Consider the following 13,899-nt stretch of genomic DNA (forward strand, 5'->3'; position numbering starts at 1 on the left):
TACTTGTGGAGAGATCTGAAAATGGCAGTTTGAAGAAGGCACCCTTCAAATTTCAGAGACCTGGGGCAGTTGGCCAAAGACGAATGGTCTAAAATTCCAGCAGAACATTGTAAGAAACCCGTTGATGGATACCGGAAACGGTTTTTCACAGTTATTTCATCTAAATGTTGTGCTACCACGTATTAGGCTGAAGGTGCCAATACCTTTGTCCGGCCCATTTTTGGAGTTTTGTGTAAAATGATAATGATTTTATTTTATTTTTTCATTCTCCTTTGTGTTTTTTCATTGCAAGCAAAATAAATGAAGATATTACTACCAAAGCATTTGTAATTGCAATCATGAGCATTATCTGACAGAATTGCAGGGGTGCTAATACTTTTGGCCAGCAGCGTATATGAACGTAAAACAGTCTAGATCAGTGGTTCTTAACCTGGGTTCGATGAGTAAGTCTAAGGGGTTCGGCGAAGGTTAAGACACACTGTGTTCTATTTCCGTACACTGGCAAAAGGCAAAGTGTCATTTTAGACTAGGTTTTGGACTGGTTTGCCCCAATCAACAATCTTACTGAAATTCCATTTCTTTCAACTGCTAGCCCTCTATCTAATATTATAACAATAAATCAACAAGATGCCTTTAACATTATTAACATTCTATTAAAGTGATCCATGGATAGAAAAACTTGTAGTCCTTAAAAGATAAATGTTGGTACAAGTTATAGAAATTTTGTATTAAAACCCCTCTTAATGTTTTTGTTTTCTTAAAATTTTTTAAATTTTCAATCAAAAAATAAACAAGTAGCTCGCCATTGTTGATGTCCTTACACCATGCTTACTCCCCAAACCCATAAAATCATTTGGACCCAAGTGCCAGCAGAGGGCGCCAAACAACAAAAAACAGGTAACAAGTTACCTTACACTGCTGTCATTTTAATCTGAGCGGGGCATGTGCGTTAATTGCGTCAAATATTTTAACGTGATTAATTTAAAAAATTAATCACCGCCCGTTAACGCGATAATTTTGACAGCCCAAATAAAAAATACTATGTGATGCAAGTATGCAACACTAAAATGAGAATGTCGACATCCATCCATTATGAAAACAAAAAAATAATTTTCCACCGTGAAAATCAACAGCAAAAGGCACAATTAGCTTGCTATAGCTTAGCTATATCAGTTTTGATTTGAAAAAAAAAAAAAAGCTTTATTATTTAATTCTGAAGGAGGAAAATCAACAGCAAAAGGTACAATTAGCTTGCTATAGCTTAGGTATATCAGTTTTAAATTTGAAAAAAAAAAAGCTTTATTATTTAATTTTGAAGGGTTTGGTTTAAGCACATGTAAAACTTGTGGGGTTCAGTACCCTTAGCTAGGGTAAGAACCACTGGTCTAGATTCTTCATTAAAAGCAAAAAACGGGCAGTTATCGTTCATTTTACGTAAATTTTTCAAGAAAAATTTACGGTATCGTGTAATCCAACATGGTGGCCGTCACGAAACAAAGAGCTTTTTAAGTTGAAAATTCTTGTAAATAAATGCTTAAATCGCAGAATTTCTATAGATATGAACGTAAAACAGTCTAGATTCTTGGTTAAAATAAAAAAAACGGGCAGTTGTCACTCATTTTACGTAAATATTTCAAGCCAAAGTTACACTAATTTTATCTGTTGATTTATTTTGCCACAATGTTTCAAAGTGCATGCATGGTGCTATTTTATATCATAATTACCTTGAATCCTCAACCAACTCACTCTTGAGACACTCCTGCCTGCTTGTATGCAGTAAAACCTTTGTCCTATTTCCACCTAAATCCGGCGTTGGAACGCAGCGTGTGTTTGAGTTTATAACAGCCAACTCAACGTTCTGCCTGGGTCGGCCCTCTAAAGGAAGGCGTGGCGCAATGTCTGTGGGAGCTGTTGTGTCAACTGATGGTGAAGTCTATGCTTGGACAGTAATACAAGCGTGGTGGGTCGGAAGCCGAGGAGTCTGTAGAGAGATGGGGCATAGGTACAAGGCATGGCTAAGCAAAGGCGAGGTTCTGAGACAAAATTGCGAACAGGGATCAGGAAACGCGAGAAGCCTGCAAACGGGAAACAAAGTGATTACCTAGCGAGGTGGTGGAGATCTGATCGGCAGTAGGTCGGTGATGATGATTGGTGGCGCCTACTGTTGCGCCACCTTTCTGGTGCTGGCCCTGTAATAGGGTGACACACATGCCCAGCCCTGGGCATGACATGTTTAAAATCATTTTTTTGAGCTTCTTAACACAAGACACATCGTCTATGGACACATTAAAAAAAAAATTCGACGCATGCAGTGGTAGGACAAACGTGAACAGAGCCCGGGTGCGATTAGCATAAACGGGACCCCGCCCCCAAGTGGATCGTCCAAGGGTGGTGCAAGTTGAAATTTTTTTACGGGCCCCATCAGACTAAGAGAGAGGTCTGGCATAGATATTTTGACACTTATAGCGCCAAGCATCGTCTGTTTGACCCTCCCCTTGCCCAACCATGCCTACTTTACGCTCGCAAACCAGGCCCCTTAGGCTAGGTTCATACAGCAGGTCTTAATGCACGAATTCGATTTTGTAATGTTTTTTTCGACTCCAGTGAGGCATTAACTTAACAGTCTAAACGGGAAAAGTCGCATAAAAGTGGACCATTTCAAATCCGATCTAGGTCACTTTCGGATGTGGTTAAAATCCGATCCGGGCAAACATTTTTCTAGAATGTGGCGGTGGTCTGAACTGTCAAGTCCCCCAAATCGGAATTCATGGAGCAATTATGTCAGCAAACAGCGAGAGAGAGAGAGGGCGCTATGGTGCAGCTGTGCGTTAGCGCCTAGCTTGAACGCAGCTTTTGGGGAAGGGGCGGGCTTGACAACAGTCATAAAAAAATAAAATTGGTTGAGGATAAATGAGCAATATTTCAAGATTGCTCACACGGGCAGGGTCTTCTTACTTTGGACGGGCAGCTACTCTAGAAGTGCAACTATTTGTACAACATTCAAAACTCAATCGACTTCATGTCCTGACAAACTAACTGGGACAAGGACTCGTCCTGCTTGGTCGCGTGTATACAACCGACTTCTTGAGTTGTGGGGCCTGTCTGGCCAACAACTCAAATCCAGCATTACATATTATGTAACTGTAATATTCAACGCAGGCTGCCTAATATCATGTGAAGGATCATTATTGTGTAACAGCTCTTGTTGCTGTTGGGGAAAACTAGCTTGTCGTCACGAAAGCCGCCGCGGTTTCAGTAACAGCGGTTTTAGCCCGACCGGCCCACGTTCTACTGATGCCGCCTTCGTCCAAACTTAGCCGGGGCACGTGTCCAGTCAAATATCTCCTCTTGCTTCTTAAGCAGTAGGCTTGCCTCCCATCTGTAACTAGAACCGACATGCACAAAATGCCATGGTCTAGTCTACACTAAAGCCAAAAGACTTTAGATTTAAAGCGATAAGCGACACCCGGTTTAGGAGTGACGGCTCACTGGATGTAAGTCATACAGTTCGTATAGAAACATTGTTTCCCTTCTGAGATTTGCTTTATTACTGCTTTAACAATAGAACTACCAAGGGTGGATCAGTTGATACGAATCACTTTTGTAGCCAGAGAAGGATCATCTGACCCTAATCAGCATATCTTTTATGAGCACTTTGGTCCTCATTAGTCATTCCCATTCACACTCGCAAAACCACAAGGTTGGATTGCTCCAATTAGCATCTTGAGTGCAGGGCAGGGGTGCCTTGGCTGATGGGGGCAGGGTAAACTGGTGTTATTCTAGCTGGCCTGTTGTCACTTTCAAGCCCAGAAGACAGATTGTGATGAAAAAGCCACCATAAAATAGACCAAACTACTGACAGGATGTGACTTTTCTTTTTAAGTGTTTACTTGTCCCTTCAACGCTTCCAGTTTTATCCTCTGTGTAAACCAAATGGAACATACTAGTCAGGTTTTTTTTTTTTTTTTAAAGCTTCATGCATGAAACCATACTTTGGTCAGATTTACAGTATGCTGTACAAATACATACAGTGCCCTCCATAATTATTGGCACCCCTGAAAAAGATGTGTTTTTTAGCTTCTAATATATATTTTTTTATTCAAATAGCTGGCTCATCTGACCAAAGCACACGATCCCAGGTGTATTTTTGTGTGAGACTAAGATTGAGCTTTTTGGCAAAAAACACTCTAAGTGGGTCTGGTGTGCCACGAAAGATGTGCATGCTGAAAAAGCACCTCATACCCACTGTGAAGTATGGGGGTGGGTCAGTGATGCTGTGGGGCTGTTTTGCTTCCAAAGGCCCTGGGAACCGTGTTAGGGTGCATGGCATCATGAATGCTTTGAAATACCAGGACATTTAAAATCAAAATCTGTTGCCCTCTGCCCGAAAGCTGAAGATGGGTCGTCACTGGGTCTTTCAGCAAGACAATGACCCTAAACATATGGCCCAATCTACACAAAATCAAGCTCCTCCCATGGCCATCTCAGTCCCCAGACCTTGTTTTGTTGGCAAAAGGGGGTTGTACAAAGTATTAACACCAGGAGGGGTGCTAATAATTGTGACACACATTATTTGATGTCAAATAATTTTTTCTTTATGTTGGATTTTTTCCCCACTGAATGAATGCACTTGTATTGAAGGTTGGATTTTTCTCTTTATTTCCATTAAGGTCCCATATTATTTGAATTAAAAAAAAATATTAGAAGCTAAAAAACACATCTTTTTCAGGGGTGCAAATAATTATGGAGGACGCTGTATACTGTATTTGTGTGTGAACTGTATGGAGACAGAAAGGTGCTATTGGATGGTTGTCTGAGGAAATGAACACCTTTAGAGTTCATTTTCTCTCCTCCTTCTGAATAGGTTTGTCCAGTTGGACAAAACGGTTGTTGCTTGTCGGACAGTGGACCGCTAAGGCAGGCAATCGGGCGGACAACCTTTTTACATCTTCCAAAAGCTGCTGTTTGCCTACAGTACAAGGGACGGTGTAATAAAAAACAAAACATTTTTTATGTGGGGACATAGGACACTTCGCCCTTTTCCCAGGGCCAGATGTTGGAGGTTGCATTTTTTCCTTCTGCGCCTTCTTTGCACCCACATGAGAGTGAGCCAATTCCTTTGCAAGACCCACCAAGAAGTCCACCCGTCTCTCTTATATTCAAGATGCTAATTGCAGCTATCCAGAGTTAACCCCCCTTCACACCTAGGCAGGGACTCCACAGGAGTGTGTAGTGGGTGGCCTGCTTGATTGCTTCTTTGAGTGGTCTATTGTTGACAAAGCCCAGTAGTCAGTTTGGTATCGGGGTCATTTGACACCTTTCTGGTATTTCTTCATATCCTAAAAAAAACCCGGAACTTCCAGTTTAAATGAGTGCTAAGTGAAGTCTGCCTGTTAAAGAGAGACCACTTTGAACACTCAAGATATCCGAAGATATTTACACACAACGGTGACGAATGACAGGCGTGGTCATCGCCGGAAGACACGCGGATTTACCTTTATGCAAATCAGAGAGCACGCTCAAGGACAAATGTTTCACAAATCCCAGTGTTATAAGTGACTAACTCCAACTGCCGTAATTCCGATGCTAAGGATACAGACAATGAAGTCCGCCGTTAGTATTTGCAAAAGTGCGTCTCCCACGCCGCCGATGGACTAACTTTGACAAGGTCTCACGTTCTGACAACAGAGGTTTTGCGATTGTGTTTTGCTCTGTTACATTTAAAGGCTTATCAAGGTACGCCTTTGCAGATTATTTCCTGCTCAACCTAACATGTCCTGTGATCTGAGCTACCTCTATGTCTCCCCACCTAGACCCTTGCCTCATGGTCATCCCTCCGTGTGTGAGCGATGCGGACCGCTTCAGCCTGGTGGCCTTGCGCCACATTCATAAAGAGCTGGACGACGACAAAGACGGCGGCATTGAAGTGAACGAGAGCGTGGAGGTGAGCTTTGCAAGTAGACAGTGGGGCAAATAAGTATTTAGTCAACCACTAATTGTGCAAGTTCTCCCACTTGAAAATGTTAGAGAGGTCTGTAATTGTCAACATGGGTAAACCTCAACCATGAGAGACAGAATGTGGAAAAAAAAAACAGAAAATCACATTGTTTGATTTTTAACGAATTTATTTGCAAATCTTGTTGGAAAATAAGTATTTGGTCAATACCAAAAGTTCATCTCAATACTTTGTTATGTACCCTTTGTTGGCAATAACGGAGGCCATACGTTTTCTGTAACTCTTCACAAGCTTTTCACACACTGTTGCTGGTATTTTGGCCCATTCCTCCATGCAGATCTCCTCTAGAGCAGTGATGTTTTGGGGCTGTCGTTGGGCAACACGAACTTTCAACTACCTCCACAGATTTTCTATGGGGTTGAGATCTGGAGACTGGCTAGGCCACTCCAGGACCTTGAAATGCTTCTTACAAAGCCACTCCTTTGTTGCGCTGGCTGTGTGTTTGGCATCATTGTCATGCTGAAAGACCCAGCCACGTCTCATCTTCAATGCCTTTGCTGATGGAAGATTTTCACTCAAAATCTCTCGATACATGGCCCCATGCATTCTTTGCTTTACACCAGGGGTACCCAATCCCAGTCCTCGAGAGCCCCTATCCAGCTTGTGTTCCGTATCTCCCTCCTTTAACACACCTGAATCAAATGATCAGCTCATCAGCAACCTCTGCAGCAGCCTGATAATGATCCTGATTAGTTGATTCAGGTGTGTTAGAGGAGGGAGCCATGGAAAACAAGCTGGATAGGGGCTCTCGAGGACCGGGATTGGGCACCCCTGCTTTACACAGATCAGTTGTCCTGGTCCGTTTGCAGAAAATCAGCCCCAAAGCATGATGTTTCCACCCCCATGCGTCACAGTGGGTATGGTGTTCTTCGGATGCAATTCAGTATTCTTTCTCCTTCAAACACGAGACCCTGTGTTTCTGCCAAAAAGTTCTATTTTGGTTTCATCTGACCATAACACATTCTCCCAAGTCCTCCTCTGGATCATCCAAATGCTCTCTAGCGAACTGCAGACGGGCCTGGACGTGTACTTTCTTCAGCAGGGGGACACGTCTGGCAGTGCAGGATTTGAGTCCCTGGCGGCGCATTGTGTTACTGATAGTAGCCTTTGTTACTGTGGTCCCAGCTCTCTGTAGGTCATTCACTAGGTCCCCCCGTATGGTTCTGGGATTTTTGCTCACCGTTCTTTTTATCATTTTGACGCCACTGGGTGAGATCTTGCATGGAGCCCCAGATCCAGGGAGTTTATCAGTGGTGTTGTATGTCTTCCATTTTCTAATAATTGCTCCCACAGTTGATTTCTTTGCACCAAGCGTTTTACCTATTGCAGATTCAGTCTTCCAGCCTGGTGCAGGTCCACAATTTTGTCTCTGGTGGGACAGCTCTTTGGCCATAGTGGAGTTTGGAGTGTGACTGACTGAGGTTGTGGACAGGTGTCTTTTTATACCGATAATGAGTTAAAACAGGTGCCATTAATACAGGTAATGAGTGGAGCCTCGTTAGACCTCTTTGACAGCCAGAAATCTTGCTTGTTTGTAGGTGACCAAATACGTATTTTCCACTCTAATTTTGAAATAAATTATCTAAAAATCAAACAATGTGATTTTCTGTTTTATTTTTCCATAATCTGTCTCTCATGGTTGAGGTTTACCCATGTTGACAATTACAGGCCTCTCTAATCTTTTCAAGTAGGAGAACTTGCACAATTGGTGGTTGACTAAATACTTATTTGCCCCACTGTACTTCCGGGATTCGGAGAGTATAGACATGAGACACTGCGCACGCATGGTCTACCATATGAAAATGTCATAACATATGGTTGGAATTTGATTTATTCAGGTGTCACGTTCTACCGATTCATTTTATATACCTCTTTTCCATCTGTTGACACAAGAAAGTTTCCTGTGTAATATTTACTCAGCAATGCTCACCACAAGCATGTGCCATGTCAAACGTAGTGCTTTGCGTTTGCATTTCTTTGGGCTGCCGGCATGGCTGACATCCGAGAAGTCACTGACCCTATGCGGTTTCGAAGTTGTTGTCGTTCTTCTAAAAAAATTGCCTTTACATCGCATGTTAGCGTTGGCGGCAGTGACGACCGCACATGAATCAAATGAGGTCAAAGAGTTGACTGGGGTTTTAAACTCCAGTTTTTTATTAGCCCTTCGATTCGTGTGCCATATCGTAAACGCGGACCCCCGAGATGGGAGCCCGCACTTAAGAATGGGAAGGCAAATTCCAATCGAGCCGGAGTGAAGTGTGTCACCCGAGCTGCTCGACAAAGGTGAAAGTTTCCGGACGCGACGACTAACGGGGCAATTACGGGGAAGGACTTCAGGGCGGGTGCTTTTTCTCACCCACGCTGTCTGTCACTCCTGTGGTGACACCCTACACCCGTCCGAAGATTCCACAGGCGCTGGTTGATTTTCTTCCACCCCCGCCCCAACGTACAATACTGTACAGTCGTGCATAACTGATTTTTGTCCTCCGAACTCAACATGCTCAATATTTCATGGAATAAAACAACCTCTGACTGATATTTGATCAAGTTAAGTTTATTCGTGGACTTGCAAGGAAAACTCCCCGAAGATTCTTTTTCGCTACCCCGAAGCTTTGATCAAACTGTTCCCGCCTGTCTCGTCAGCCTGAAGCAACACCAACCGCAACCTCTTGATGATTATTTATAGTCTCGGAACTGTGCCGCTTATTTAGCGTCATGTAGCTATTAGTTCCACCTAATAGGGCTGCTTCAGCTCCTTGTTCTTCTTTGCTATGGACGCTTTTGTTTGCTGTTCAGCTTTCCTGGAAATGTGTGAGGTCGCCTGAAGCCAATGTGCACATTTACGTTTGTGCACCAGCTGGTCAAATATGCATTCGTGTGACACCTGAGGGATGGGAAGTCCCACCATTGGTAAAGGAGTGACGATTAATTGGAGCTAATAAGAGATACAGATACAGTGAGGAGCAGATGTACAGTGGGACAAACAGTATTTAGTCCACCACCAATTGTGCAAGTTCTCCTACTTGAAAAGTTTAGAGAGGCCTGTAATTGTCAACATGGGTAAACCTCAACCATGAGAGACAGAATGTGGGAAAAAAAACAAAACAGAAAATCACATTGTTTGATTTTTAAAGAATTTATTTGCAAATTATGGTGGAAAATAAGTTTTTGGTCACCTACAAACAAGCAAGATTTCTGGCTGTCAAAGAAGTCTAACTTCTTCTAACGAGGTCTAACAAGGCTCCACACGTTACCTGTATTAATGGCAGCTGTTTTAACTCATTATCGGTATAAAAGACACCTGTCCACAACCTCAGTCAGTCACACTCCAAACTCCACTATGGCCAAGACCAAAGAGCTGTCGAAGGACACCAGAGACAAAATTGTACACCTGCACCAGGCTGGGAAGACTGAATCTGCAATAGGTAAAACACTTGGTGTAAAGAAATCAACCGCTGGAGCAATTATTAGCAAATGGAAGACATACAAAACCACTGATAATCTCCCTCGATCTGGGGCCCCATGCAAGATATCACCCCGTGGTGTCAAAATGATAACAAGAACGGTGAGCAAAAATCCCAGAACCACACGGGGGGACCAAGTGAATGACCTACAGAGTGCTGGGACCACAGTAACACAATAAGCCGCCAGGGACTCAAATCCTGCACTGCCTGACGTGTCCCCCTGCTGAAGCCAGTACACGTCCAGGCCCGTCTGCGGTTCGCTAGAGAGCATTTGGATGATCCAGAAGAGGACTGGGAGAATGTGTTATGGTCAGATGAAACCAAAATAGAACTTTTTGGTCGAAACACAGGTTCTCATGTTTGGAGGAAAAAGAATACTGAATTGCATCTGAAGAACACCATACCCACTGTGAAACATGGGGGTGGAAACATCATGCTTTGGAGCTGTTTTTCTGCAAAGGGACCAGGATGACTGATCTGTGTAAAGCAGAAATGTCCAAAGTCTGGCCCGGGGGCCAAATGCGGCCCGTGGTCAAATTTCATCCGGCCCCCAGCCTCTGTCATAAAATCAATAACGTCTGGCACACACACAAACTTAATAAATTGCTCAGCAGTACTGCTACGAGCATATGAAGTAGCTTACACACTAAATTTACCCACTAAAAGGCAGCAGCACTCAAAGCAACATTACCCCGTGTGACCCTTTACTTCCAATTTTCTAAAATAGTGACAATCAACAAAAGAAAGTCAAGGATAGGTGGAAATTGGACTATTTCTTCACTAAAATACGCAACAACTGTGTCTGCCTCATTTGCAGAGACAGTCACTGTTTTTAAAGAGTTCAATATGAGGCAATATTACCAAAGAAGACATGCTGACATGTACGACAAGATTATACGGAAGATACGCAGCGAGAAATTGAAGCAACTTGAAGCTAGTTTCATTTCACAGCAGCAGTATTTCGCAAGAGCCCGAGTGTCGAAAGAGAACGCCACAAAGGCGAGATTGTTGAAATTACTGATTATTTTAAAGCAAATGTGACACACGGAATGGCTTGCTAAAATTTGCTTAAATATATTGTCCTACGTAAAGGACGTCAGCCAAGGTCGGCCCCCCACATTTTTACCGCACCAAATCTGGCCCCTTTTGCAAAACGTTTGGACACCCCTGGTGTAAAGGAAAGAATGAATGGGGCCATGTATTGAGAGATTCTGAGTGAAAATCTCCTTCCATCAGCAAGGGCATTGAAGATGAGACGTGGCTGGGTCTTTCAGCATGACAATGATCCCAAACACAAAGCCAGGGCAACAAAGGAGTGGCTTCGTAAGAAGCATTTCAAGGTCCTGGAGTGGCCAAGCCAGTCTCCAGATCTCAACCTCTTAGAAAATCTGTGGAGGGAGTTGAAAGTCCGTGTTGCCCAACAACAGCCGCAAAACATCACTGCTCTAGAGGAGATCTGCATGGAGGAATGGGCCAAAATACCAGCAACAGTGTGTGAAAAGCTTGTGAAGACTTACAGAAAACGTTTGGCCTCCGTTTTTGCCAACAAAGGGTACATAACCAAGTATTGAGATGAACTTTTTGTATTGACCAAATACTTATTTTCCACCATGATTTGCAAATAAATTCTTTTAAAATCAAACAACGTTATTTTCAGTTTTTTTTTTTTTCCCCACATTCTGTCTCTCATGGTTGAGCTTTACCTATGTTGCCAATTACAGGCCTCTCCAATATTATCAAGTGGGAGAACTTGCACAATTAGTGGTTGACTAAATACTTATTTGCCCCACTGTATTTGCAATCCGTGTGATTTTGAAAGTTCACCCACTTAGAAAATAGGTAGAGGTCTGAAATTTCAATCATAGATGAAAATCCAGAAATCCCATTGTATGATTTAAAAAAAAAATATATATTTGTAGTTTACTGGGGTTCAGAAGTATTTGTACTAGAGCTGTCAAACGATTAAAATTTTTAATCGAGTTAATTACAGCTTAAAAATTAATTAATCGCACTTCAAACCATATTCTAAAATATGCCATATTTTTCATTAAATTATTGTTGGAATGGAAAGATAAGACAGAAATATACATTCAACATACTGTACATAAGTACTGTGTTTGTTTATAATAACAATAAATCCACAAGACGGCATTAACATTAACATTCTGTGAAAGGGAGCCACGGATAGAAAGACTTAATTCATAAAAGATAAATGTGATTACAAGTTATAGTAATTTTGATAGTTTGTATATTGTGACTAAATATTGCCATCTAGTGTATTTTTTTTAGCTAAACTTAATGTTTGAATAGCGTATTATTTTGCATAGCTATTTTGATTGGGAATGCCAGATCTCTTTGCATTGAGCGCTTTTCTTTTTGTGAACATTACTTTATTTTTGAGAGAAAGAGATAGGAATATTATTTTTGTTGTGCTTTCACTAAATGATACTGTAGCGATTTAAATTTTCTTAACTGCCCAAATGCATGATGGGAATTTGAGCAACCATGAGTCACAGTGGTTGCTGCAAAGGATATATCTTCTCTGCGACATGGTGTTAAGTAACAGATCATCTCTAGTTATACTTTCCCATGTTGCTTGCCACAATAGTTACACAATTGTGGAAAAGATGCTACTGCGTAACCCATTAAGTAGCGCGGCTCCAATAAATGCCCGCGTTACCAATTCATCCTGCTAGGAAACTGGTTGATTGGACCGGTGAATCATGTTGGCTCATTGTCGTCAGATGGCTCGGTTCGTCCGATTACCTCCTGAGGAAGATGGCAGCGAACATATAAAGCACCGAGAGGCGTTAGATGGCTTTTTTGGAATACTTTTATTAACAAAACAAAAGCATGTGAGGACCGCAGCACTCGGGCCTGTGCTAACTGCGCACTTTCTCTACTCTCTCGCTCGACCACTTTCTTCCTCACTGCTCAATCTGACAATGCCGGTCACATTGAAAATAACAGAGGCCCCCTTTGGCGGGTGCCGGTAACACCTGCATCCACTCCACTTGCTTGTCTCTGCCCTTAGCTCTCAATATACTTCAAACGGCGCAATTGTAGTCTGTTCGCGGCAATGCTTGAGTGGGTCGTTCTGTGCATGAGTTAATTGCGTTAAATATTTTAACGCAATTAATTTACAAAATTAATTACCGCCCATTAACGCGTTAATTTTGACAGCAATAATTATAACACTCAAAGACTGACAAGTCTACCTTAAAAAAGTCCAACTTTGCCCCTTCATTTGTTTGAGCACAATATTGACACCTCTGCACCCCGCAGTCAGTCATAATCCAACTGCTACCATGGGCAAGACCAGAAAGCTTTCCAAAGACACCATAGAAAAAAATGTTGGGCTCCACAAAGCTGTAAAAGGCTATGGGACAATTGGAAAGCAGCTTGGTGGGAGTAAATCAACAGTTGCAGCAACTGTTAGAAAATGGAACAGGCTAAACATGACTGATAATCGACCTCGGACTGGGGCTCCATGTAAAATCTCTCTTCACGGGACATCACTCATGATGAGAAAAGTGAGGGCTCAGCCTAGAACTACACGGCAGGAGCTGGCCAATGACCTGAAAAGAGTTGGATGCACAGCTTCAAAGGCTATGGTTCAATGGTTTAAAATCTTGTTGAAGCCAATACATGTGAAGGCCCGTCTGAAGTTTGCCAGGGACCATCTGAATGATGCAGAAGGGTCATGGGAGAAAGTCATGTGGTCAGATGAGACCAAAGTAGAGCTTTGCGTGCAAACCTTACTTGTCGTGTGTGGAGGAAAAAGAAGGATGAGTACAATCGCAAGAACACCATCCCCACTGTGAAGTATTGAGATGGAAACATCATGCTTTTCGGTAAAGGGGACAGGACGACTATACTGTATAAAGCAGAGGATGAATGGTGAAATGTATCGTCAGATTTTGAGCCACGACCTCCTTCCCTCTGTCAGAGATTTGAAGATGAGTCTTCCAACATGACATTGATCCTAAGCACACCTTTAAGCTGACCAAGGAGTGGCTGAGTAAAAAGCATATCAAAGTTCTGGAATGGCCTAGCCAGTCTCCAGACCTCAATCCAATAGAAAGTCTTTAGATGGAGCCGAAACTTTGTGTTTCTCCACGACAGCACCGAAACCTGACAGATTTAGAGAAGATTTGCGTGGAGGAATAGGCCAAAATCTCTGTTTCCATATGTAAAAACCTGGGGAACTACAGAAAGCGTCTGACCTCTGTAATTGCAAACAAAAGCTTATGTACTAAATACTGATGCACCGATACCAGTATCGGCAGGGGCGATCCAGCCCGAAATGGTGGTATCGCCGAGGACCAACAAACAGGGCGCCAATACCATTTACCGGTCCGGTAACCCTGACTGCAGCCTTTTTTCTCCTGACACTCTGTGTTGTGTGATCACTGTTGT

The 13,899-nt window shown here is 42.6% G+C and overlaps 2 protein-coding genes across 5 annotated transcripts in view; one reads left to right on the plus strand and one right to left on the minus strand.

The window, feature by feature from the left end:
* LOC130928518 (uncharacterized) overlaps positions 1-13,899 on the minus strand; it is a 407,312-nt gene that overhangs the window by 88,941 nt on the left and 304,472 nt on the right. The window contains exons 6-7 of one of the 3 annotated variants that reach the window (XR_009066693.1): positions 2,102-2,218; positions 1,725-1,981 (exon numbers count right to left, since the gene is read on the minus strand). The exons of 1 other annotated variant lie outside the window; for it this stretch is intronic. Coding sequence is in view for 1 of the 2 variants with exons in the window: in XM_057855192.1 (XP_057711175.1) it covers positions 1,876-1,981; positions 2,102-2,218 (223 nt within the window). In the remaining variant the exon portion in view is untranslated. Of the gene's footprint in view, positions 1-1,609; positions 1,982-2,101; positions 2,219-13,899 lie in introns of those variants that run through there. One more of the 3 variants, XM_057855192.1, reaches the window with a different exon arrangement.
* stim2b (stromal interaction molecule 2b) overlaps positions 1-13,899 on the plus strand; it is a 42,295-nt gene that overhangs the window by 17,460 nt on the left and 10,936 nt on the right. For both annotated transcript variants that reach the window (XM_057855190.1, XM_057855191.1), the window contains exon 2: positions 5,814-5,944. In XM_057855190.1, the coding sequence (XP_057711173.1) occupies positions 5,814-5,944 (131 nt within the window). The remainder of the gene's footprint in view (positions 1-5,813; positions 5,945-13,899) is intronic.

This window comes from Corythoichthys intestinalis, chromosome 13 (assembly GCF_030265065.1).
Source record: "Corythoichthys intestinalis isolate RoL2023-P3 chromosome 13, ASM3026506v1, whole genome shotgun sequence".
NCBI classification, from domain to species: domain Eukaryota; kingdom Metazoa; phylum Chordata; class Actinopteri; order Syngnathiformes; family Syngnathidae; genus Corythoichthys; species Corythoichthys intestinalis.